General features: G+C 38.0%; 1 protein-coding gene across 2 annotated transcripts in view; it reads left to right on the top strand.

The window, feature by feature from the left end:
• TENM3 (teneurin transmembrane protein 3) overlaps positions 1-24900 on the top strand; it is a 454641-nt gene that overhangs the window by 18244 nt on the left and 411497 nt on the right. The window contains exon 2 of one of the 2 annotated variants that reach the window (XM_018042106.1): positions 8368-8646. In XM_018042106.1, coding sequence (XP_017897595.1) covers positions 8368-8646 — 279 coding nt within the window. Of the gene's footprint in view, positions 1-8367; positions 8647-24900 lie in introns of those variants that run through there. The other variant, XM_018042103.1, reaches the window with a different exon arrangement.

The following is a 24900-nucleotide window of genomic DNA, read 5'->3' as shown; positions in this document are numbered from 1 at the left end:
GACACACAACCTAATTTTTCTCCTTTGAGTCACTAAACCTTCCCTTCAGCATCCATATGTTTGTCCTCCCCTGGAGGCTTCACAAATCTTATCTTCAAGCAAATGTGTATTCTGTGGGGCTCTTCATGCTAATCCTGCTTTCCCCTGCTTGCAAGTACGCTAGGGGATTTCCCTTCTCAGCGTCCCATCAACTTCCCTGTCCAGTCTCAACCGCACTCTTCCAGTGACAGAGGTGCCGTTCACAGCTGAGTTGCGGATGGACACTGGCGGAGTAGCCTGCCAGGGCTTCCATTAGACCTGTGTTCTGAGTAATAGACTGGGTTATAGACAGGCTGCGTCATGGCTATTTCCTCTGTCCCTTAGAAATTCGAGACTGTCGTTGCGTGTTCTAGATGTTACTGTCGTATGAATAGGTAAACTGAGAAAGTGACGAACACCATTGAAGATATTTATGTTTTATAGTCAGTAAAATGGGGAGGGAAAGTTAAGATATTTAGTGGGATTCTAAGTTAATTTTTCAAATGTATTCATAGTTTTGGGTAGGGTTTTGTACGTAAAGGTTTGTACCCTCATTGAAATCTCTATTGCATGTTTAAGGATGAGTATTCTGTTCAAATAGTGACAAATTTAACATAAGGAAGTTTGGAGTGTCCCATAAAATATGCCTTAGAACTCAAAGGGAAAAAAGTTCCATGCATTTGTTTTATTGTGTGATCTTAACAGTTTGCAAACATAGCAAGGGAACTCCAGATAAGATGGTGACACAAGTCCCCCTGTTTCCAGTGAGAAATGTTTGTCCAATTTGTAGGTTTGTGTTACGGCTCCACTCTTGAGGATTGTTGCTCCATATCTGAGAACAGATAATTCTGTCCAAACTGACAACAACCAAGGAAAATGCTTAAAGACAGTTATAGGTTATTGTATCCCTGTGTATTACATTTATATTGATTCTTCTCTCCATTTCCTATGCTCAGTTTTGGGCTTGTTACCTCAGAAAAAAAATAGATGCTTATTCTCCTTTTTTAAAAAAAAAAGCCCCTCTATGATGAAGGGAAGAATTGAAGTAAAAGAAAAACATTGCTCCCATATTTCTTACACAGCTTCATTTCTTTACAGTAAATGAGGAAGGATTTTTAAAACCCAGCTTCTCCAAGAGGAAGCTGATTAATTTCTAATTATTGGATAAGAGCTATTAAACAGAAAATCAAGAAAATATGTCTTTTTTATGAAAATACTTCTGTTTTTCTTTCTTGTAGTTAATACAAATTATCAGGGGAAGTAAAAATTCAAAACTATAAAATAGAAAATTACTGATTTCCTTCACAGCTCTTTCTGTATGATCCAACATCAAAGTTATATAGCCCTTCTCACCTTCATTCATGCTCCAAACCATACACATTTATTTAATTTGTTGATTCTCTTTCTTAGTTTCCAAAAATGGGATCATATTTATACACACTACTTTGAAACTTGTACTTTTTTACCTAAAATATATATAATAGGCCTCCCTCCCAGACATTTCCCTGGTGGCTCAGAGGTTAAACTGTCTACCTGGAATGCAGGAGAGCCGGGTTCGATCCCTGCGTCGGGAAGATCCCCTGGAGAAGGAAATGGCAACCCCCTCCAGTACTCTTGCCTGGAGAATCCCATGGAGGGAGGTGCCTGGTGGGCTACAGTCCATGGGATCGCAGAGTCAGACACGACTGAGCTACTTCACTTTCACTTTCACTTTCCCTCCCAGAACAGAAGATAGAGGTCCAAACCCACTCTTTCTGCTAGCCACGTAGTCTTCCATGAAAGGAATATAAAGCTTATTTAGCCATTCCCTTTCTGGTAAATATTCCAGTTATTTTAATTTTGCAACAATGTCATTAAAAAAATTATGTGTACATATATGTTTAAGATTAGCTGATTTTATTTCTCTAGGATATAGTCTCAGAGGTAGACTTTATGGGCTAAAGAATATTTTAACTTTGATAGAAAAATACATTTGAAAATTAAAGCAGTATATTAGAAGACAAAGAAAAAATAATAGAATAAAGTAATAATGAATTTGTGTAGCAGACCTAGAGAATCCACTGCTTTCTAAGAGAACATGATGCTTGGCTCCAGTACAAATTTTATTACCAGTGACCATATAGTCCATCTCCTCATTGAAAGATTGCTGTATGGTGTACACACTTGCAGTGTGGTACAAAAGAAAACCAACAGATAGTAACAAGTGAAGTCAAATAGAAGCCGGAGCCCTCACACACTGGTGCTGGGACAGGAACGTGGAAAGCAGGCTAGAAGTTCCTGAAAAGACTAAGCATAAAAGTACATGCAAGATGACCAGCAATGCCGCTCACAGGTGTATACACAAGAGAAATGGAGACATGGTATTCCATAGTAGCATTTTCATAATAGCCAAAAAAATGGAAACAACTCAAATCTCCATTCGCTGTTGAACAGAGAGAGAAAGCGTGCTGTGTCCATACAATCAGAGAAGGCAATGGCACCCATATTGTTTGACCGTAAGAAGTGAGTGCTGCCGCATGCTGTAATACGTGTGGATCTTGAAAACAGCCAGTTGCTAAAGTCTACGTATTATAGGGCCCCTTTTCTTTGAAATGCCCAGAAATAGGCACTTCTGTAGTGAGAGAAAGTGTTTTAGTGCTTGCCTGGGGCTGGAGGGAGTGGTGGGGTAAGAGGAGAAATAGGTGACTGATAATTGGTACAAAGGGTGATAAAAATATTATAAAATTGATCGTGATGATAGTTGCACACCACCACGTGCTTACGAAAAACTGTTGACTTGGACACTTTACATAGGTTCATTGTATGGTTTGTGAGTTAGTATCTCAATAAAGCAGTTTTGGAAAAAAGAACAAGCAGGTGAAAGAGAGAAAACGGACAACTCTAGACATTCGAGCATGTAGACATAAGCAAGGAGAGAATACACGAGTTCCCAAGCTAGGCGCCCCTCCCCCGGGTTCTGCAGTCACCGCAGATGACTGAGGCTAGCTCCTCATGCAGACTTGTTTTCTTGTCAACTCACTCAGACACAGCAGATACCTTAGCTATTGATGAAAATCCCTGAACTGCAGCTTTGAAACGACCCTTCTTGGGCTTCGCTGGTGGCTCGGAGGTAAAGAATCTGCCTGCCAATGCAAGAAACATGGGTTTGATCCCTGGCCCAGGAAGATCCCACACGCCACAGAACAACTACGCCCATGCACCCCAACTATTGAGCCTGTGCTCTCGAGTCCAGGGGCTGCAACTGCTAACGCCCGGGTGCCTAGAGCGTGTGCTCAGCAGCAAGAGAAGCCAGCGCAGTGAGAAGCCTGCACACCACAACTAGAGAGGAGCCTTCCCTCACCACAACCAGAGAAAAGCCCGCTTCACAGCGAAAACCCAGCATAGTCAAAAATAAATAAATGAATGAATAATTTTTTTTAAAAAAAAAGGCCCCTTCTTGCTCAGATTAGGCTATAGACACCATGTAAGAGAAAGGCCATTCTGCAAGCCCCTGTCCCATTATTGCAGAGATGCCCATGCGTGGCGCCAGCCTCATGGGACTTTGCTTTCACATAGTCCTTTCTACTTTGTCACATGCCCTCACTCATTTTTCAAAATGTGAACCTTTTTTTTTTTTTAATGATGCAACTTGCCTGGACTGTTTATTCAGTTTTTCTTTTATAGATTTTTCAAATTTATGAGTGTCATAAAACAAAAATGCCTAATCTAGTCCAAGCTAACCTTGCCTTTTAATCACGAGAAATTTCATCCTCAGGTACACTTTATTCTTGCTGCAATTTATTATTTTGGGACTGTTTCAAATTGTAATGGGAAACTCTGTGGTTGGCCTTGCTGATCAAGGTTATCAAAATTCAATGTGCAGGAGATAAATACTGATTTCATCAGACTCAGCCAAAAAGAATTAATATAAAGACTCAGAGGGCAAAGAAAGAAATTAAAGTAATGGTGTTAGAACCATTGCAAAGAACACAACCTGAAAAAGCAAAAAAGCATGGAAAATAAGAATAAAGGTATCCTCGTTTCTTTTAGGTTATTTGAAGCCAAAGATGACTTTAAGCAAGATGGTTATGTTTTTAGTCTGGTTCCAGAGCATCTTTGCTGCCTTTCTCTGCCTGTCTCTTTCCACTTCTCCACACTGACTTAAAGTCTTGCCTGAACAACTGCACCCAAGCCCCAAACTCCCAGCTCCACAGTACCTCAGCCAACTGCCTCTTCTCCCGATCAGGAATCCTTCTTTTCCTCCATCTTCCTTCTGTTTGTCAAAAGTGGCTGTGCTTTCCATTAGTATATCCCATCTTGCTAAACATTGCTCACCTGTAGGAAAAAAATATAATAGCTTAATGTATTCTAATTTAATTACTAGAACTCCCCAGATATGTTTGCATTAAAATGAGGGGTCCTACAAGCAAGACTCCTTAACCTAAAGGAGAATCAACAATAGTGGAATTTGAAGCACTGGATACACAGAGTTTTGATTGAAGGAAAAGTCAACTTTGGTGGTGATGTGGCTCTTCTAAAATTATTTGAAAGCAATCCTCTGCCTCCCTTCAAATTATACGTTTCTCTATCATTATTACATTTGTCCGGATGTTTATTTTTTGTCACTTTTCACTCTGCTCCCCTTTATGCTGGTCTTTATTTATGTAAAGCATCACTTTTAAATATTTAAAATTTTTAATTTTTAGAATTTTTAAAATTGAATTAAAAATTCTTTAATTCCATAATGCTTGACATAATAACCCTTATTTGTCCCCCCTTCCTTATGTTGTCCCTCCCCTCTTGCCCTCTCCCCACTGGTAACCCCTAGTTTGTATTCTATAGTGGTGAATCTGGTGCTTTTTTGCTTTATTCACCAATTTGTTGAATTTTGTAGATTCAATATGTGATATTATACAGTTTTTGTCTTTCTCTGTTTGACTTATTTCACTTAGTGTAATGCCCTCCAAGTCCATCCATGTTGCTGCATATGGCAAAATTTAATTCTTTTTTATGACTGAATATTATTCCATTGCATATATATGTATATGTGTCTGTGTGTGTGTGTGTGTATATATATAAAAGCAAGCTTATATACTGCAGCTTCTTTAATCATTGATCTGTTAATGGACACTTAGGTTGCTTCATACTTTGGCAATTGTAAATACATTGCTATGAACATTGAGATACATGTATATTTTTGAATTAGTATTTTTTCTTAATATATACCCAGGAGTAGAACTGCTGGGTCATATGGAGTTCTATTTATTATTTTTTGAGAAATCTCTGTACTGTTTTCCACAGTGGCTGCGCCAATTTACATTCCCACCAACAATAAAGGAGAGGCTTTTTTTTCCTGCCACATCCTAACATTTGTTATTTGTGTTATTTGTGATGCTAGCCATTCTGACAGGTGTGAGGTGGTATCTCACTGTAGTTTTGGTTTGCATTTCCCTGATGTTTAGCAAGGTTAAACATCTTTGGCCATCTGCATTTCCTCATTGTAAAAAATAGCTATTCAGTTCTTCTGCCCATTTTTAAATCAGGTTGTTTGTTTTTTTGATGTCAAATTGTATGAGCTGTTTATATATATTGGAAATTAGTTCCTTATTGGTCATATCATTTGCAAGGAATTTCTCCCATTCATTAGGTTGTCTTTGTTTTGCGGATGGATTCCTTTGCTCTACAAAAGCGTAAAAAGCATCTCTTAAACCACGTCATGAGAGCCTGAAAGATGAAGAAATGGAGTGGTAAATGATTAAGTCCATAAGTGGCTTAAACTTAGGTTCACTGGATTTCAAGTTTAGTGCTCTTTCCCAAGAAAGCAAAAGCAGACTTAATTTAGTAAGGAATCTAACACCTTACTTTCTAACTTGCATTTCAGAAACAGCCCTTAAGAATTTGAATCATTGCTAGACATTGGTTTCAACGGGTTAGATGTTTAAGGAGTTTGGGATGCACATATAAATTCATAGGGATGATGCCCTAGATATTTATCTGCAAAGTGAACTGTGTTTGTGTACCCAGATAGCAAATAATCAAGATTGCCATTTTCTGCTTTCCTTCACTCCATAGATTTTTGCATCAAGATGGCAATAGTGTGAAAAGTCAATAATGCGGGGAATTTTTCAGGTTACATTTCAGAGATTAGAAACAGAGTTCTCACTGTCTTTTAACTTGTCTCTGATTTTTATTCTCCAATGTGGGAGCCTCCCACTGGAAAGATGCACAGGATCTTATCATTCATTCTCACACTTGAAAAATTATTTTGGAAACTCAACATGTTTGATGGTGATGTTTAACTGTCTTACACCCTTTCCTCCCTCTCCATTTTAAAGGTGATATAATAGGAACGGATAAGTGCTTTCACTTTAGCCATCCATTACATTCCTTTAACTCTCCATGACATTGACCTTTTTTGGATTTACTTTCATAAGTACAGTCCACACTAACTCTTTGAAAAATACTGACCATACTGTGTCTTACCCCATTAAGCTTGCCCACTTTCTCACTGTTCAGTGGGTTCTTATTCCCTCCTCTTTATTTTTGCTGTTTTCTTTTTGACATACCTTTTGGTGCAAATACATGTTCATGTCTCTCTGAGATAATTTGTAGCTAATTGTAGCAACAGATTTTCATTATTTATGAGTGTCATTGTCAGAATCCATCTGGAAGTCTGACCGAGATGAGGCAGATTCCTCCTCCTGATCTGACCGTGGCCATAATGCAGTGAACCACTCTGGTTAAAATGGGCTGAGTGCTGGAGGGCGCTAATATTTTTACAACCAAATATTTACTATCGTGTGCATTATGTTTGATTCATTTCCTAAAAGAGTCAAGACATTATTTTATTACAAGTAATTTATGATACACTCTTTTAAAAAATGGAATGTATGTTATTTCTCATACCAGCCAATTAACTTTAAAGTGTTCGTGGATAGGTAAGAGAGGGAAGTGGGAAAATGAAGAGGATGAGTAAAATAAATGCTTAATATTCTTAAAAGCTTGGTATTATAGAGAAGCATTGAAATCAGTCTTGGTATACTATTATTCTTTTTCCTGTATTTTGATTCTAGTTGGTATCTAAATCTCAGATTCTACCATGCCAATGAGACACGCAATAGAAGGCACATATGTATGCATCCTCTAAGCAAACAGTTTTCTCTCCCTTCTCACCCCTGGTATCATAAAACATAGGTGAAATTTCAAGAGTAAACACAGGATTGGAAAAGCCATTAATAATGGCAGTCATTTTAAAGTGTCACCTAATTTAAACACTTTTCCTTTAAGTTATTGCAGTGTCATGAGTTTTATTATGCTCAGTTTATTAGTGAAAACCTTCAGGGTTCACAACCATTCATTTTTCAGGGAATTTGATTTTATCATTAATTTTTAAATACATAATACTCCTACTTTATTTTTTAGAGTGCACTTTATTTGCATGAATTGCTATACTTCTATCAATACAGATGTTTCTAGGTGTTTATTAAAGCAGAAGTCAGATGTCTTCACATTTTCAAGACTTTACACTCCAAAAGTTAGTGTATGTTTGTACACAAAAACACAATATTTTTATTGGTTGTCAAGTGTTAAGTGGAAAAATATAATAAAGACTGCCCAAACCCCTGTTTCTAATTAGCAGGTAGCTTATTCTAGAGGGCAATCTTTTCTCGTCCTAAGGGGTGACTTCTGGGTGGAAAAATCCTAATGTTTGGGATAAGAGCTAGGACCAGGGAAATATTTCAGACAGTTAAGGCTTTCTCTGGGTTGAGTTTTCATGGTCTGGACCACTTTTCCTGCCCAGCATTCTGGAGGTGCTTATGGGCTGAAATAAGGAGCTCTGAGCTGGGGTGGGTGGAAAGTCAGAGGTGGAGCCCCCCTCACACCCACCCCTCCCCTAACTGGACCTTACTAGATCACATGTCAGAGAAGGCAATGGCAACCCACTCCAGTACTCTTGCCTGGAAAATCCCATGGGAGGATCTTGGTAGGCTGCAGTCCATGCGGTCGCTAAGAGTCGGACACGACAGAGAGGCTTCACTTTCCCTTTTCACTTTCATGCATTGGAGAAGGAAATGGCAACCCATCCATTGTTCTTGCCTGGAGAATCCCACAGTTGGGAGAGCTTGGTGGGCTGCCATCTGTAGGGTCGCACAGAGTTGGACATGACTGAAGCAACTTAGCAGCAGCAGCAGCAGCAGCAGCAGCAGCAGCAGATCACATGTCATGTGAAGCTAATGCCAATACCTAGTGCTGAGAGCGCAAAAATCTGGATGCTTAAGTGTTTATTTTAGGGAGATTTTGTTTAAGAAAATAAAATCTTAAGTGAAATGTATACTCACTGGCTGTTATGTTTTTTTCCCCTCTAATTAGGACAAAATTTTACCCTAAGGCAGTTAGGCGTTTGTGAACCAGCAACTCGAAGAGGACTGGCATTTTGTGCGGAAATGGGGCTCCCCCACAGAGGTTACTCGATCAGTGCAGGGTCAGACGCCGATACTGAGAATGAAGCAGTGATGTCCCCAGAGCATGCCATGAGACTGTGGGGCCGGGGGGTCAAGTCAGGCCGCAGCTCCTGCCTGTCAAGCCGGTCCAACTCAGCGCTCACCCTGACAGATACGGAGCATGAAAACAAATCCGACAGTGAAACCGGTAAGTTCCTTTTTTGTGGCTTTATAATGTTGGCGTCCGGTGCTTCTGTCTGTTTTGGTTGACTTTGGAGGAATGGCTTTCTTCCTTCTTCTCCTCTTTCCTTCTCTTTTTTTTTTTTCTTCCTTTCTTTGCATTGCAACACAGTAGCACTCAAAAAATGTCCTTCAATATTGCATTATTTTTCCTAGGGAAAAAAAGTCAACGTTTGACATCAGAGTGTTAAGTTGTGTTATGCAAGCATTCTCTGTTGTGTTAGCTATAGTTTTGAAAAATAGTCTAATCATGTACAGAAAAAAAAAAAGGTTGGCTTTGGCTTATCTTGAACCATGTCACCTGTTATCCTCCATGGAGTAGCAGAACAAGTAGTGATAAAATTTACCCCAGAGCCAGCTTGTAATCAGAGATGTCTTTGTAGATTCCTCTTAAAAATATCTCAAAGAAGTTCCAGAATCTCAGAATGGATGAGTGAGCACACAGAATGGTTTATTAACAGGGCTCAAGTGATTGAAGAACAAATTTGATCATGCTTTTAACTTACTGGTTGATGAAAGCAATTGAAATCTTGATAAAGAGAAGGGAGTGTGGTCTTTGATGTGCTTTGGAGACTGGATTACTCTGCAATTAAATCCATGCACAAAAATTGGATTTTTTCGGGTATCCAAATAGCAGTTTTACATACTTTAAGAGAAATATCTTTATAAATTATTTGATCTTTCCCTTTCACCAATGCAAAATGATAAAGAAGCAGTTAGTGTATATGCAATAATAGATTTAAAAGGAAATTTAATTTTCAGTCAGTGCAGCTTCTAGGAAAAATTAGAGCATCAGCACCAAAGCACCAGACAACAAAATGACATTTCTTCTTTAGCATTTAATATTAACAGTGCACTAGCTGCTTTAACCTGGTTATTAATGCTGTGTGTATATGATGCATCAAAAGCAAAGAGAAAATTAAAATGGAAGAATTGTGTGACTTGTGAAAAGAAAGATGGTGTTTTACCAATGGTATTTTATTTTTATTCTTTATGGAGCAACTTCATCAGCTTTGCTTTGTGATAGGAAAACAGGCCCACTGTCCGCGTTCCGTCTCAGCCAGGTCACTGAATGAAGCGCTAGCTAGTGCATCGCACTATGTGTTACTTGTTTTCTTACTATTAGAAAAAAAAATCTGCTTTAAACCAATGAAAACAATATCTTATGGAGGATATTTTAGTGCATTAAAACAAAGTCATAATCGATTAATAATAGAAACTCATATATTCATTTTGAAGTGTGAGTTATTGATGGAGGCTAGCTTCATCCCAACCCAAAATAGGAAACAAGGACGGTTCTGCCTGACACAATGAGTCTTAGAATCTGACTGCAGCATTTTCCTGAACCAAACTGTCCACCTCAGTGAAACCTGGGTTTCTACCACTTTTCACTGTGGATTCAGAAGTCACTCACCTTAAGTAAGTAAGATTTGGCATAAACTTTGCTTCCTGTCCATCTGTATCTTTACATAACTCTCTCCAGGCAATTTTAGGTACTGTGGTTATATTCAAATACATGATTTGATGTTTGATTTTCCTAAAATATGTGTCAAATTTTGTGATGGTTTTGGAGGAGAGCAGAGGAGAATGCGGGAGGACAATGCAAATCACTTCCCATTTGCTGCATCGTGGGCCGTTCATCTGCATATCCACTAAGTATTGTCCCACATTGGGTCAGCTTGCCACACACAACCTGTGAGACATCTCTCTCTTATGACAGATATATCTTGTTATTGTGTCTGTATTGCTAAAAGCTAATTTTTATTATTTTTTAAATTGTATGTCTGCTAAAATGGTCTCACAATGAATTCCCAAACACACACCATTTTGTTCTTTTCAGAAAACATAAAACTTAGAAATTTTTCCACCTTTAGTTAACTAAAGGTTAACTAAAGTGTCTATTATCCAAATGATTGGAGGCGGGAAGCCTGTTGAGTTTCCCACATCACTGCCCCCTCCCTCTGCATGATTATTTTGAACTAGAGGAGGAACTTGTTGCCCTAGGAATCTCCTTGTCCCTGTCGTGATATAAAGTCAAGAATGAACACTTAGACTCGTCTGTTTCTCCATGTGGTCATTCTGAACCAGAATGAAGAGAGACACAGACAGGGTGTCAAGGGCCTTGCCTTGAGATTCAGAACATTTGGTAGTATTTGTCGAGAGTAAATAGGTCAGTCAAAAGTATAAAGTGTCAAAAACAATATTTGTTGAGCTGGGCAAGTGATGACTTCAACTTATGTGTACTCTTTCCCCAAGGTTTGGCTGGGGTTGCTTTTCCAAACAACATTTTGTCGGTCTAAGAACTCCCAGTGAGTCAGCTCGGGGAAGGAAATAAAACAGATATGACCTCTTATTTCGGAGAAGGCAATGGCACCCCACTCTAGTACTCTTGCCTGGAAAATCCCATAGATGGAGGAGCCTGGTAGGCTGCAGTCCATGGGGTCGCTAAGAGTTGGACATGACTGAGCAACTTCACTTTCACTTTTCACTTTCATGCATTGGAGAAGGAAATGGCAACCAACTCCAGTGTTCTTGCCTGGAGAATCCCAGGGACAGGAAAGCCTGGTGGGCTGCCGTCTATGAGGTCTCAGAGAGTCGGACGCGACTGAAGTGACTTAGCAGCAGCAGCAGCAGACCTCTTATTGAACACTGGATCTTTCGTAGACTTCATATGTGTTCTGTAGGAACATTTCAGATCATTTATTCTGAATTTTCAGTGATTTGTCAGAAAGAGCAAGATTGCATTGAGATCCATTACATTAAGGTCTGGGGAACATAATCTTCTGATATTTAGCATACCTTATCATTTGGAATTGTGGAATTAAATGAGAATATTGAGACTTTTTTCTGATATAAAAAAACTTTTTGTTAGGCTGAGTTATAGTAAAATCTAAAATTTGTAATCATACCCAAGGTCTTCTACATCTTTTTAAACAATATCCTCAAAACCTTTACCAATTTTTACTATTATTACTACTTCTAGTCAAATATTGGGCTTCCCTGGTGGCTCAGATGGTAGAGACTCTGCCTGCAATGCTGGAGACCTAGGTTTGATACCAGGGTTGGGAAGATCCCCTGGAGGAGGGCCTGGCAACCCACTCCAGTATCCTTGCCTGTAGAATCCCCATGGACAGAGGAACCAGGCAGGCTACAGATTATGGGGTCACAAAGAGTCAAATATTTCTAACATAGACTTTCTAAAATAATTCATTTTGGCATTCTTAATTGCTGTCACTCTGAAAGGTTATTGATTTTCCAGCTGTATTTTCCTTTGACCTCCAATTATTTAAATTTTCTAGTTGTATTCACTTTTGTGTGAGCTTGCAGTGTGTCCTAAGAAGCCCTGTTATATCAGTGTAAGTTGAACCAAGAAGGATGTGCATAAAATAACTCGCCAAAGTGAAACTAACTTAGAAGCCATACACTGTCTTCTTTCTCCCCTCAGTTTAGAAGGGGAGTTTGGGTTGACTGTTTTCATCATTTGAGGTTAACTGTGAATAAGGCTGTTTTCCCCAGAAAACAAGATAATATTCAACATTTGTGAAATCATGTAAGCCAAGTGACTAATGTTCTAGTTATAACTTCAAAGAAAAGTTTAGTCACTAAAAGGGATTAGATTTCATTTATTTATTGATAAATAGGCCAACAGTTCAAGTTAAGGAGGCACCGGGACTGTTGTGAGGCTAATGAAATTTTGGTGGCCTGAGCATCCCACGAGAGTCAAGGAACGCTCGGACTATGTCATATGTCTCCATGTTAGCAGAGATTCTAAACAAGTGATAAAATAGGTTCTTTTGCAAAGCTAACCCTTCACCAACCATGAGGAGTTGAAATTAAAAAGCATTTTGAGGAAAAAAAAAATTGTTACAGTACATTCAATTTCATATCAAATTCCAAATGTTAATATTGTTCCGAATTAAGGACATGGGAGAAGACCTTTCTTAACAGGTATTGACAACTTTCTGAGTCACCTGCCATGCTCCAGGCAAATGCTGGAGGGTCAGTGGTTTGTGACCACCTATAAACAGTGGTTCTAGTAAGCTGTCAAGAGGTTACAAAATAATTGTGATGAGATGCTGTAATCAAAGGGAAAATTGCCAGTATGTTCTGGATGGTTCGAGGCATCTTTCCTGTCTCTGATGGATTGTTAAAAGACCCCTGACTGAATGCCCACTCTCCAGCCTTGCAAGTAATCTGATTTAAATTCCAAATATCTATTTAAATGTCAGGAACAAAGGACTTTTTTCCTCCCAAAACATCAAGCTTTAAAAATGTTTTATTTGTACATCTTTTCCCAGAAGAAGACTAGCATGCATTCAATGTTGTTATCCTTTGTCAGGCAGCAGCTCAGTACCGTGAAAAATGCCTCGATTCAGAAGCACGGTGCACAGGGTGTTGATCCTCTCATTTGATGGATTTGAGCAAACCCTAAGATGGTTTGCTCTTGAGACACCCAGAGCTCAAGCTCCCAACTTCCCCCACCTCTGCCTGGCCGCTTGGTCAACTGTGTAGCTGGCACCAGGGATGTGGACGTCTTGACCTGACTCCTTCTGCCTTTCTCTGCAGCCTCTTATGCCTCTTGGAAAGCGATGACCTTTGACATTAGGCAGACCAAGAGGAGCTGGCTCTCTTCTTCTATCTGGGAAACTTGAGCGCCTTCACTGAGATCAAAGATGAGGAGGTGTTATTGAGGGCAGACTTCCTGGGTTGGTATTGGCTCTACTGTCTCCCAGCTGTGTGACTTTGGGCAAGTGACTTAACCTTTCTGTAGTATACGGAAATCACCAATGGCATACAGTCCTTACAGGGCTGCTGTGAGGATTAAATGGACTCTTGAATAGGCAATGCTTAGCATGATAGTGCCTGGTGTCGAGCGAGTTCCAAATAAGGGGTGGGGGGATACTCTTTCTGTTAATTGTAAATGGTGGGAAATTATATCTCCTTATTAAGTGTGGAGATTAAGCTAGGTAAACAGTGTCAAGTACCTACACAGTTTGGGCCCAAGGTCAATGTCCCCTCCCTCTTTGCCATCCTCCCTTTGTCTGCATTAGTCGAGTATCTGTGCATTTGGTGAAATGAGGGAGAAAGAATGGTCTCCTCCAGAAGGGGCACTGCCAATTTGCATAGCCTGGAATCTCTGTCACCATTTATTGACTCTTTTATTTTTCTCTAAAATCCCACATACTTTTTAATTCACTGTAATTAAATGAACGAACGTTAAGTGGGGCTGATAATTAGTCTGATGGCTGTAGACTTCAAAGAGACCAGCCTGTTCCTTCCCCTCCTGGTCAAAGGAAATTTCAAAAGTGGTGCTTCCCTCCAAGGCATGTCACTTAGACAGCCAGTCAATTAAAAGGCGATTCAAGTGATGCTCATCCGTTCACATAATAAAGTAAATCATTCCTGGAAGAGTTTATTTCTCACCTGGGATCTTAGCAGTATACCTGTGGTAGGACCTCACTTTTGCCACAATGACTGTGCAGTTACTAAAGTATCCAGGGATGATGCGGCTAATAATAAGGGTAGAGCATTATTGTGCAATATTTTTAGGTGTATTAGAGAGTTGATTTGCTGGACTAAAACACTTTTAAAAACCAAGGTACTTGTGCTTTGAAATAGTATTTTTAAAGTCTGCTTTCTATATGGACGTGTGTGTGTGGTCAGTCGTGTCCAACTCTATGTGTTCCCATGGACTGTAGCGCACCAGGCTCCTATGTCCATGAATTATCTAGGCAAGAATACTGAAGTGAGTTGCAGTTCCCTCCTCCAGGGGATCTTCTTGACCCAGGGATCGAACTCACATCTCCTTTACCATCCATTACCACTGCACCATCTTTATGGATAGATAGATTCTAAAAGTTGAGCTACTGTACTTAAAAAAGAAAAAAGATACACCCCTTAAACCAATTTGACAAATGATCGTAATGATGTTTACATCACTCTCACAACAGAGTGCTTTATTTTGCAATCCAAATTATGTTGTTGGGAAAAATATATTCTCTGAAAAAGTGTTTGTTGTTGTGTATCACTCAGTTGTGTCCAACTCTTTTGTGATCCCATGGACTGCAGCCCACAGGCGCCTCTGTCCATGGGATCTTCCAGGCAAGAACACCTGGAGTGGGTTACCAGTCCCTTCTTCAGGGGATCTTCTAGACCCAGGACTCAAACCTGCATCTCTTGTGTCTCCTGCATTGGCAGGCAGAGTCACTGGGAATATCCCCAAAAAAGTGGGCAAGGAGGTTATTTCCTCTGAGCAACTGAATATATGTGAGAGAAGAGAAATGGAAGGATTTGTAACTATTCTATCACCAATCAAGATCTAAAATAGTTTGGGAGAAACTGCTAGTGACCTTGGAGTACCCTGTTAAGTCGTATACTTGGAATGCTTCTAGCCACCACACAGGTGTCATTTCTGTCCTGGCTCTTTTTACAAAGGGAGAATATCTGAGTTTTCCAGAAATAATTTGAAGAGAGGTATATAATTTCACCTAACTAGCCTAATTTCATTCCTTCAACTTGATCTTTATCAACTCTCAGCCTACTTTGAAAATTAATTGCAAGAATTAAGGTGGAATTCCACTGTTGTGCGAAATAAATTTCACGAGATTCTACCACACATACTGAACCATAACTCGAATATAAATCCCATCTTGGGCCCTCTTCTGGCATGTAATGGTCAATTCTGGCATGTTCTACTCTTGTAAATTATATTTTATGTTTTCGGTGCTCTGCGATGTCAAAAATAGCAAAAGTAATATGTTGCATGCTTGCTAAATCAAGGTCAGAATGAAAGTGCAGCTTTGCAAAGTGCAAATAGTTTCCAATATATAAAAATAATTATATCACCGTGATGTGTATATGTTTATAGTTTAAATAGCAACTTATACCATTCTTTAAGCAAAAGCTTCTCTATTTCATTTGGGATGAAATGTATTCACTTCATAGATATGTTACAAGTCACTTAAGCACAGTAAGTGATGATTTAAATAAAATTTTTTAAAAATTTAGTACTATGAAGCTAGAATTAAGAATACCATAACGTCCACAACCATGGTTGTTATCACTTAAGTATTTACATACATTTATATTTTTCTATTCTAAGAGGATTTTTGGAATTCTTGACAGCTTGTTCTTCTTTACACAAATATTGGCATTTCTACAAAACAACTTGCATTTTAAGTATTTTTATTCAAAGTATATAGAATATATGCTTTTTCTGTTTAAAAGCCTAATGTTCTTTTAATTGTGGAGTTGAAATCAAAAGAAAGCACACCAACACATATCAAAACTGATGATGTATGCTGTTTTAATTTTTGATTGTGTTTTGATATCCTTGAAAAATCACAGCAGTAGCAGTAAAATTGTTTTAATTAATGAATTGAATAGCAGCAAATGCTGAATCAGGGTTATTGATGTAATTATCACTGAAATAGAAAAGATAAGTGTTAAAGCCATAGAACCTTAGTTTATTTGCCATTTCAAGGGTATTCAAGTGTTTGAAGAGGAACTAACTGATTTGGGGGGTGTGTTATTTATAGAATATTCTTCTCAGGTCATAATAATTCTGTTAATGAGCATCACATCCACATACAAGTTTAAATGTGAAAAATCTACGTTATTTACTAAATAGCTTGAATGAGGGTTTCACTGTATTGGAATTTTCTTCTCTTTGTCATTTGACTTGAGATAGTTTTCCATAATGATTAGATTATAAACTAAATGTAAAAGCTTTTGGAATTCATATTAAAATGGATACAAATGCATATAAACTTGAGAAAGGAACAATTTTAAATGTCTTATGAATTATACCTTGACTGTAAACATTAAGTCACACAGAAGCTGAAAACTGAATAAAGTTGGGACATGACTTTTTGAATTGATTTCTTACTTAGTATAGCAACTACATTTTCATTCAATGAGTGGTTAATGTTAGGTATTGTACCAGGGGCTGGAGGAAAAAATGAATAAGATATAGTCTCTGATTGTAAAAATTCACAGGCTGGTTGGGCAAATAGGCAAGTAAATATTGCATTTTAATTTTAATGTGCTAAGTAATACTACAATACAGAGTGCAGAGTTGATGTCAGCCTAGAGCAGATTCTTGCCACAGAGACAGGAGAGGCAGCAGAGGAAAAATGGCTTCATAAAGGAGGAAGAAAGCAGCATTGGTTATTGTTGTGGTTGCCACCCAGTTCAGTCGTCCAACTCTGCGACCCCATGGACTGCAGCACCCCAGGCCTCCCTGTCCCTCACCATCTCCTGAAGTTTACCCAAGTTCATGTCCGTTGCATCGGTAATGCCGTCAAGCCATCTCATCCTCTGACATGCTCTTCTCCTTCTGCCCTCCATCTTTCCCAGCCTCAGGGACTTTTCCAATGAGTCGGCTGTTGGCATCAGATGACCAAAATACTGGTACACGGGCTCAAAGGATGTGCAAAAATGCAAGATGTAGACAAAGCAACGAAGGAGAGGGTGTAAAATCCCCGTGAACTGTTGCAAGAGTTGCAGGCTGTTTGGTGCCTGGAACACAGGTTGTGTATGGATGAGCGATGAGTGTTTGGTCTACAGATAGCCCCAGACCAGACTGCAAAACACCTTCCATGGCCATGCTAAGGAATTTGTACTTTTTCTGTAGGGAATGGGAGTCTCTGAAAATTTTTCATGCAAAGGAATATTACAGTCATATTTACCGTTTACAGAGTACCTTGAGAGCAGTGTAGGGCGTTGGCTGTCTTTCCCACAAAGGGAGTAAGCTCTGTAGGGGCCACAGCCCTGTTCACCTTTGTGTCTCTGTGCTCCCTCATGCAGTGCCTGATCCTGGAGCCAGAACTGTGGCTGCACAGCTCCATATTGGAGGTCAAACTTGAGAGGAAACTAGCCAATCAGGGAGTGTTATAATTAGCAAAGTGAGAAAATACAAATGTTTGAACCAAGAATTGGAAAGGAAAGGGAGACATTAAAATTCGACAGAATGAAAACTTGATTAATTCTGCATTGGGGTTAGGGAAGAAGAAAGCATTTAAAAGACTCTCTAACATGGAAGTGATGGTATAAATCCAAGTGGGAGCTTAAAGCTTATTGTTTAATAAAGTCAGTAATTCAGACAAGGCCAGGTTGTATTTGAGGGGTCTGTGGGACATCAAAATTCTGAATAGATTAAGCAATTATATATATATCTATGTGCTTTGCTGGTAGCTCAGATAGTGAAGAATCTGCCTGTCGATGCAGGAGATGCAGGATTCATTTCCAGGGTCAGGAAGATCCTCTGGCAGAGGGCATGGCTACCCTCTCCAGTATTCTTGCCTGGAGAATTCCATGGACAGAGGAGTCTCGCAGGCTACAGTCCATGTGGTTGCAAAGAGTCAGATATGACTGCGTGACTAATACCTTCACTTTTCATATATATAAAATTCAATTAGATTTTGTTCAGAAATGTTTACCGTATGATCTGTACAACTGCAGTGAAAGCCATGGGGCATAATCAAACCTCTCCCCAAAAGCAGGTAAAATGAGAAAAGAAGAGGAATGAAAGTATAATACTGAGGTCACCAGATTAAATAAAGATAGAAGAAGAAATGAAAGAAACAAAGAGATTCATAGAGAAACACAAAAAGAAAGATACTAAACGTAATCTCTAAGAAACAAGAGATAAAAAATAAAAAATAAAAGAAAAAGAAAAGAAGAGGAATGAAAGTATAATACTGAGGTCACCAGCATTTAACATAAAGTCATAGAAGAAGCACCAATGAAAGAAACAAAGAGGGACTTTCCATAGAGACAAAAGGAAGTATCAGTTCACGAAGACCACAGAGGCAGGAAATGATTAGCAGTCAGACATTTCCAGAAGTGTAGTAAGTGAAGGACTTCAAGCATAGAAGTGATAGCCTGTGGATTGCACAGAGGATATGAATTTCTGAGCAGTGCGTGTGGTCACCAAGTGGCAGTGGGTGGAGAGATGAACAGAAACTATGGCACCAGCAAGCGCAGATTTTTCTCTCCAAACCTGAACTAAGGAAAGAGTTAGGTGTAACTCCTGGGGAACACAAGGGCAGGGATGTTTTTATACTGGAGGATATTTCAGGATCTTTCCAAGGAAATGGAAGGGGTGATATTCTAACAAGATCGAAGTGAAGATTAAAGGGGAAATGAGGTCTGGCCTCTGAGGGGTCAGGAGCAGAGAGATCTTGGAATAGAAACTTAGGTAACTGAATTCCTCATTACTTTTTATCTTCTAAAGTACTTTTCATCTTACAATTTTGTGTACATCAGTAGCTTAGAGTTTGCTGTAGGAGAGATATACGTTTAAAAGGTATCTTTCTGGGACTTCCCTGGTGGCCCATTGGTTAAGATTACAGCTTCCAATGGGGGTGTGGGTTGGATCCCTGGTCAGCAAGCTAAGATACCATGTGCCTCCTGAACCAAAATACCAAAATATTAAAATGGAAGAAGCAGCAGCAATTTTGTAACAAGTTTAACGAAGACTTTAAAAATGATCCACATCAATAAAATCTTAAAAATAAATACAAGGTACATTTGTATCTACACTAATTAAAATCATAGCAAATATCCAGGAAGTGTAGGAAAAATCGATGATATTCAGTGGAGTTAAAAGTTCATGTCATCAAAAGGTTTGGGGGACAGTACATTTTTATTCAAAATTGATATTTTGTTTAAAATAGCTTTATAAAGCTATTAAATATAGCGCATCTAGAGTTCAATGAAAAACAGATAATTATCAATTCTGGATCCTGAAATAACAGGATTGTTCTCAGTACGGGCCTCCCATATAGATACATAGATAACTTCTTAAATCCTTTCCTTGATCATTGATTTGTATGTGTGTGTGTATGATCTATATAAAATATATAGGTATATAATAAAATAGACATATAGATATATAAAATGAAAGTAAAAGTCGCTCAGTCATTTCTGACTCTTTGTGACCCCATGTACTATACAATTCATGGAATTCTCCAGGCCAGAATACTGGAGTAGGTAGATTCCCTTCTCCAGGGGGTCTTCCCAACCCAGGGATCAAACCCAGGTCTCCCACATTACATTGCAGGCAGATTCTTTACCAGGTGAGTCACCAGGGAAGCCCAATATATAAAAGTAGATATGATAAATAAAAAATAGATGTATATTTATATATGGATCATACACACACTTATATACATACATAAGTGTGTTTGTATAATCTTTGCCCCATGGTTTAAATTACTAGCTTAAAAATAAGTCTTGGGATTTCCCTGGCAGTTCAGTGATTAAGAATCCAAGCTTCTACCACAGGGAGCACAAGTTTGAGACCTCACTGAAGAAGTAAGATCCCACAGGTAGGGCAGTGTGGCCAAAAAAAGTAAAGAATACGTTTTTGCACCTTAGTAACTCCTGCATGGTTTTGCACTAGCTACACTTTCTTTTTGCATAAAAACACAATGTATATTTACCAACATAAAATTATACAACCAGATTCGATTAGTAGCAAACACTCAAGGAATTACCCAACATTCATTTTTTAAAAATACACAAAAGAGAGTAAAAAAACAGACCACAAGTGACATGTCTGAGAAATAGAAATAGGCTATAAAAAGCTATAATGGTAGTTATTATTTGCTTATGCATGTTTGCATATGGAAAACTGAGACATTGTGAAATGATTATTCAGACTAAACTGAATAATTGATTTGCTTTAACTGGTTAATATCAAAGTAATCAGTAGGAAGTAGGCTTGCTCTTCCAACTGATTTTTATAGAAGTGTTAAAGTTCACAAAGAGAAATCTTAAATTTTTGACATACAGCAGCTGAAGATTCCTGGGGGACTGGAAAGTGTTTGAATGAAATGTCAGTTGCTACAGAAAACAAGTATAAAACATTCCCTTATAATGGACTGTTTCTCATTGCCTGTGAGTGGAGCACCATTGCCTAGATTGTACAAAATGTGCTTAAAGGTAACTTAAATTGTTTAAATGAACCTATTTAGGAAGTTTAAAGACTTCAGATAATCATTAGAATTTTTTAAGCATTTAATCATTGTTTGTATTGTAACACAAGTTGGTATCAATAACACAATAAAATGATAGGTGATGATATAAATAATAATAATGGAACTTTAAACCAATTATAAGTATAAAATATTATAAGTGTTTCTATCCATGCCCTGAATTTATTTTAGTTACTTAGCATTTAGTTACATTCTATGTGTTGAAGACACATAGAAGTATATGGATAATATTCACTAGTTTCTCTTTTGATATTTATGCTTTTATTTTTTTATCTCTGTGTATATTTTTTTTATTAGAATTGCAATTTCTGGGAGTTCCCTCATGGTCTAGTGGCTAGAATTCAGTATTTTCACTGCCATGGCCTGGGTTCAAATGATCGGGGAACTGAAATACCACAAGCCTCTTGTGTGGCCCAAAAAAAAAAAATAAAAATGCAATTTCTGTTTTGACCTAAGTTTCTCCACATTATTAGACTTTCTTCTTCAATATAATTCTCTTCCATGCTTTGATTTTTCATAATTTATTTTAACATATCCACTACTTTTGGACATCTAGGTTGTTTGAATTTTCAGTTTCATAAATTGTATTGTGATAACAATTCTAGTGGATAAATCTTTGCCTCTAATTCTTATCCCTTAATACCTTAGGATAAATTCTTGGAAGTGGAATATCAGAGGCAAAGGGTATGAAGGGTATGTACAGTTTAAAGCATTTAATAGACCCTGTCAAAATGCCCTGAAAAAAAAAAAAGTTGTATCAATTTACACTCTGACTAAAAATATTAATAAGTATCTTTTCCCATAAGCCATTGACAAGGAAAGTTGCCATGCTTAAGATATTGGCAACTAGATAGAAACATAGTATCTTACTGTTGTATATTGATTTAAGTAATAGGTTAAATATAGTCTCATATGTATGTGAGTACTCTTTGTTTTCTTTTGTGAATTGTCAGCTTATGCCCTTTGCACATTATTCTATTCGGGATGGAGAAATGGGTCTTCCAGAACATCAGGAAACTGAAGGAAGAGACAGCATTCAAGGACATTGGGACACTGACTCTGCTTTTTTCCACCTTGTGTACATCTGGCCTTGATGAGACGGGTTTGGTTGCAGGAGGACCTGATAAAAATAAACATCTCCTTAAATGCAGGCCTTCTGCTTATAGACATATGTGTAAGTTCCCCAGTAGTGATGAATAATGACATGAACCCCAGCTATGAAAGAGCTGGGGCACAGCACAGATGTAACGTCCTCCACTCTATCAGGATTACGCCTTGCTTAAACAGCTGTGCACTCCTTATTAGAGATTCTAGGTGCCAAGAAAATCTGTATTGACTCCAGCTTGGAGAAGCAAGTTCATTTCCACAAAGTTTCTGTATCCTTATTAAATAAATGAAAAACTTAAAGCAGGTGATAGTAACAGTGGGAGGTAAATCTCTTTCCATCAATCAATAGGCTGTTGGAAAAGAGACAGAGATATAGTTACACACGTACATATACATATTTTTTTTCTTATTGAATTGCATAGGTTTCATGAAGCAAGAATCTTAATAACCCCTTGTCTCTTTTAAAATATCTAAATATTAATATACCATTAAGTGCTTCCCTCAGTTTAATTTTGTATTTGTTCATTAATTTGGCATCCCCAAGTGGGCTTGAACCATTTCATTTTTGAAAGAATTTTTTAGAAACTTTAAAATATAGTTATCAATTATTATTTTCCTTGTGGTGTTTTTATGCCTAGAAATATTGACTTTACGCCTAGAACAAACAATCAGTTTTATTTTCTTCACTTTTGTGTGTGTGTGGGTTTTTTTTTTACATTTAATCTATCTGAATTTTAGATATAGTCTGTGGTGTACGAGGACTTCCCTGGTGGCTCAGCTGGTAAAGACTCTGCCTGCAATGCAGGAGACCTGGGTTCAAACCCTGGGTTGGGGACACCTGGGTTGGGTGGTGTATAAATTTAAATTGATTTCCTTCACACAGTTTGCTTTTATAAATGTCATTTAATTTAATTAGGGATTGCTTCATAATGTCCAGTGAATACATGCTAATCTACTTAAATTTTGGCAATAGGACATCAATAAAAATTAGTGCTATTAATTCTTTGCAAAAGAAATGGGGTAAGATTTATGAGATATCTTATATAATAGTAGTAGATACTAAATTCAGGTTTGGTGGTTTCTGAGAGATCTAGAATGTTAACTAAAAGTAAACATTTTCAGGAATGCATAATTAACCAGTAACAATATAATATGTAACTCTTAGGCATTGCAAAAAATATAGTAGAAAAACAGACTCACATAGGTTTGTGGACGTTACATGTAATATCAGCAGCGGTTATGAAATCTATTTTTTATGCAAAAGTCAGGTTGCATTATGCACTTATTTTGTCGACCTCCTTGCCTTAAATAATTTAACATATTTTTAAAGAATAATATTGGACATTTTGCTCTCAGGCCTACAGACTTGAAGATAAAAGGCATTACAAACAGAAAACAATTACAAGACGAAGCAACTGGATGAAATGGTTTAGCAACATGGCTAAATTGCGCACTGGAAAGAAAAAAAGTAATAAAGGTTTAGAAAAGGAAAGATTTTGAAGAATTCGTAGAATTCCAGCAAGATTTTGAAGGTAGTAAAATATGTTGAAATATGGCAGAAAAGCAGTACATGCTTACAGTTGGAAAAACTTGAAGAAATGCTTGGAAGCACCAATGGAAACAATGGTAGCCTCCTTAGTCACCCTTAGATTCTGGAAGACTCCTCTTGGGAAATACTGGAAGCTGAAGTTGACAGTTAAGTGGAATCCACTTGTGAAGAACTGTCAGTGTCATGATGAGAGAGCTAAGATTGTTTCTGCAGGCCACGTCTGTCCAGTCCGCCTCTTAAAACACAGAGACACGATGAACGGACTGTATGAAGGCCAGCTTGGAATGGATGAGCCGCAGTTCCATATACTATAAATAGAAAGGCGTTATGCTGAATCGAGAGGACAGGTGTAGTAGGATTTTCAGGACTTTGTCATGTGAGAAAGACAGGAGTTAAAGATGAGTGCAGAACCTGGAAAAATGTGGCTGCAGTAGGAAAATAAATAACAAAAGGCCACAGAAAGAGAGTTGAAATAGACTGTCATCTGCACAATTACATAAAGCCATCGTGCGGAAGAGTGTATACTGCAGTTTATGAAGCTGTAAACAGTATGAAAAAGATGCTATCAAAAACTAAAAATAGATGTGGATTTAAGGGAATATACAATGATTTTATTCAAAAACGAGATGGACGGTGAATAATAGCAGATCTAGTACAGACTCAAAAGAGATGCTTATTTTTCCCTTTTTTTCCTGAAAGATCCCTTAGAACAAGACACTCAGTTATCACACAATATCAGTAAGAATCCTATCTATTCTATTCCGGTGCACTAATTTGCTACTAGAGTAAGAGCCTCAGTGATTGAAAAGCAGAGTGGGAGAATATTTTATTCCCATACATTTTAGTTGTGTCCTGCCAGATCTCAAAGCAATCACTACATAAAATAGATTTCCTGTGCTCTTGATTTTGTTTATCTTCACCATGGCTAGAATGAGCATTTTGCAACTAACGTATTTTCCATGGGAACCACCAGAAAAACCATGATGGTACAAGGAGGGAGGCTGCAAAAGTATTAATAGTAAACCTTATTCCACTTCCACCAGTGGGTCTCAATCCTGATTAAGATTTTATATCAGTACTATTGAATTCTGTAGATGGTTTGATAAAGGCAAGGGGGTGTCCTAACACTGAGCCAGTGGGCTCTTCAATGCTCTAAAGACAAAGGATTTAAATTCCAGTAGCTCTTATGGTCCATATTTGCATTTCTAAGGGTCTAGGTGTAAACTTTGTGGTTTCACCATTAGTACATTGAGTGTGATTATGATTCTCTATCTCAAAATCTTAAGAGATCAGTACAGAGGATCAGAAGAGGAGCAGTGTTTCTTTAAAGTATTGCAATAATTTTACCTGTCTGTTCCTATTGCTAAAGGGACACAAGGGATGAAAGGGATCTATTTGGTGGTGAAAGGTTTGTCCTTTAAGGGATAAGAATATTGCCATATCTACCCATGACGTGAATATTGCCATATATACCCATGAGTTACTTCCACCACGTTTCAAGTGATTTGTACTAAGTATATAGCTCATTAATAGTCAACAGCTGTCAGGCAAGATTTTGCTTTCT

This window comes from Capra hircus, chromosome 27 (genome assembly GCF_001704415.2).
Source record: "Capra hircus breed San Clemente chromosome 27, ASM170441v1, whole genome shotgun sequence".
NCBI classification, from domain to species: domain Eukaryota; kingdom Metazoa; phylum Chordata; class Mammalia; order Artiodactyla; family Bovidae; genus Capra; species Capra hircus.
This window is presented reverse-complemented; position numbering and strand designations above follow the sequence as displayed.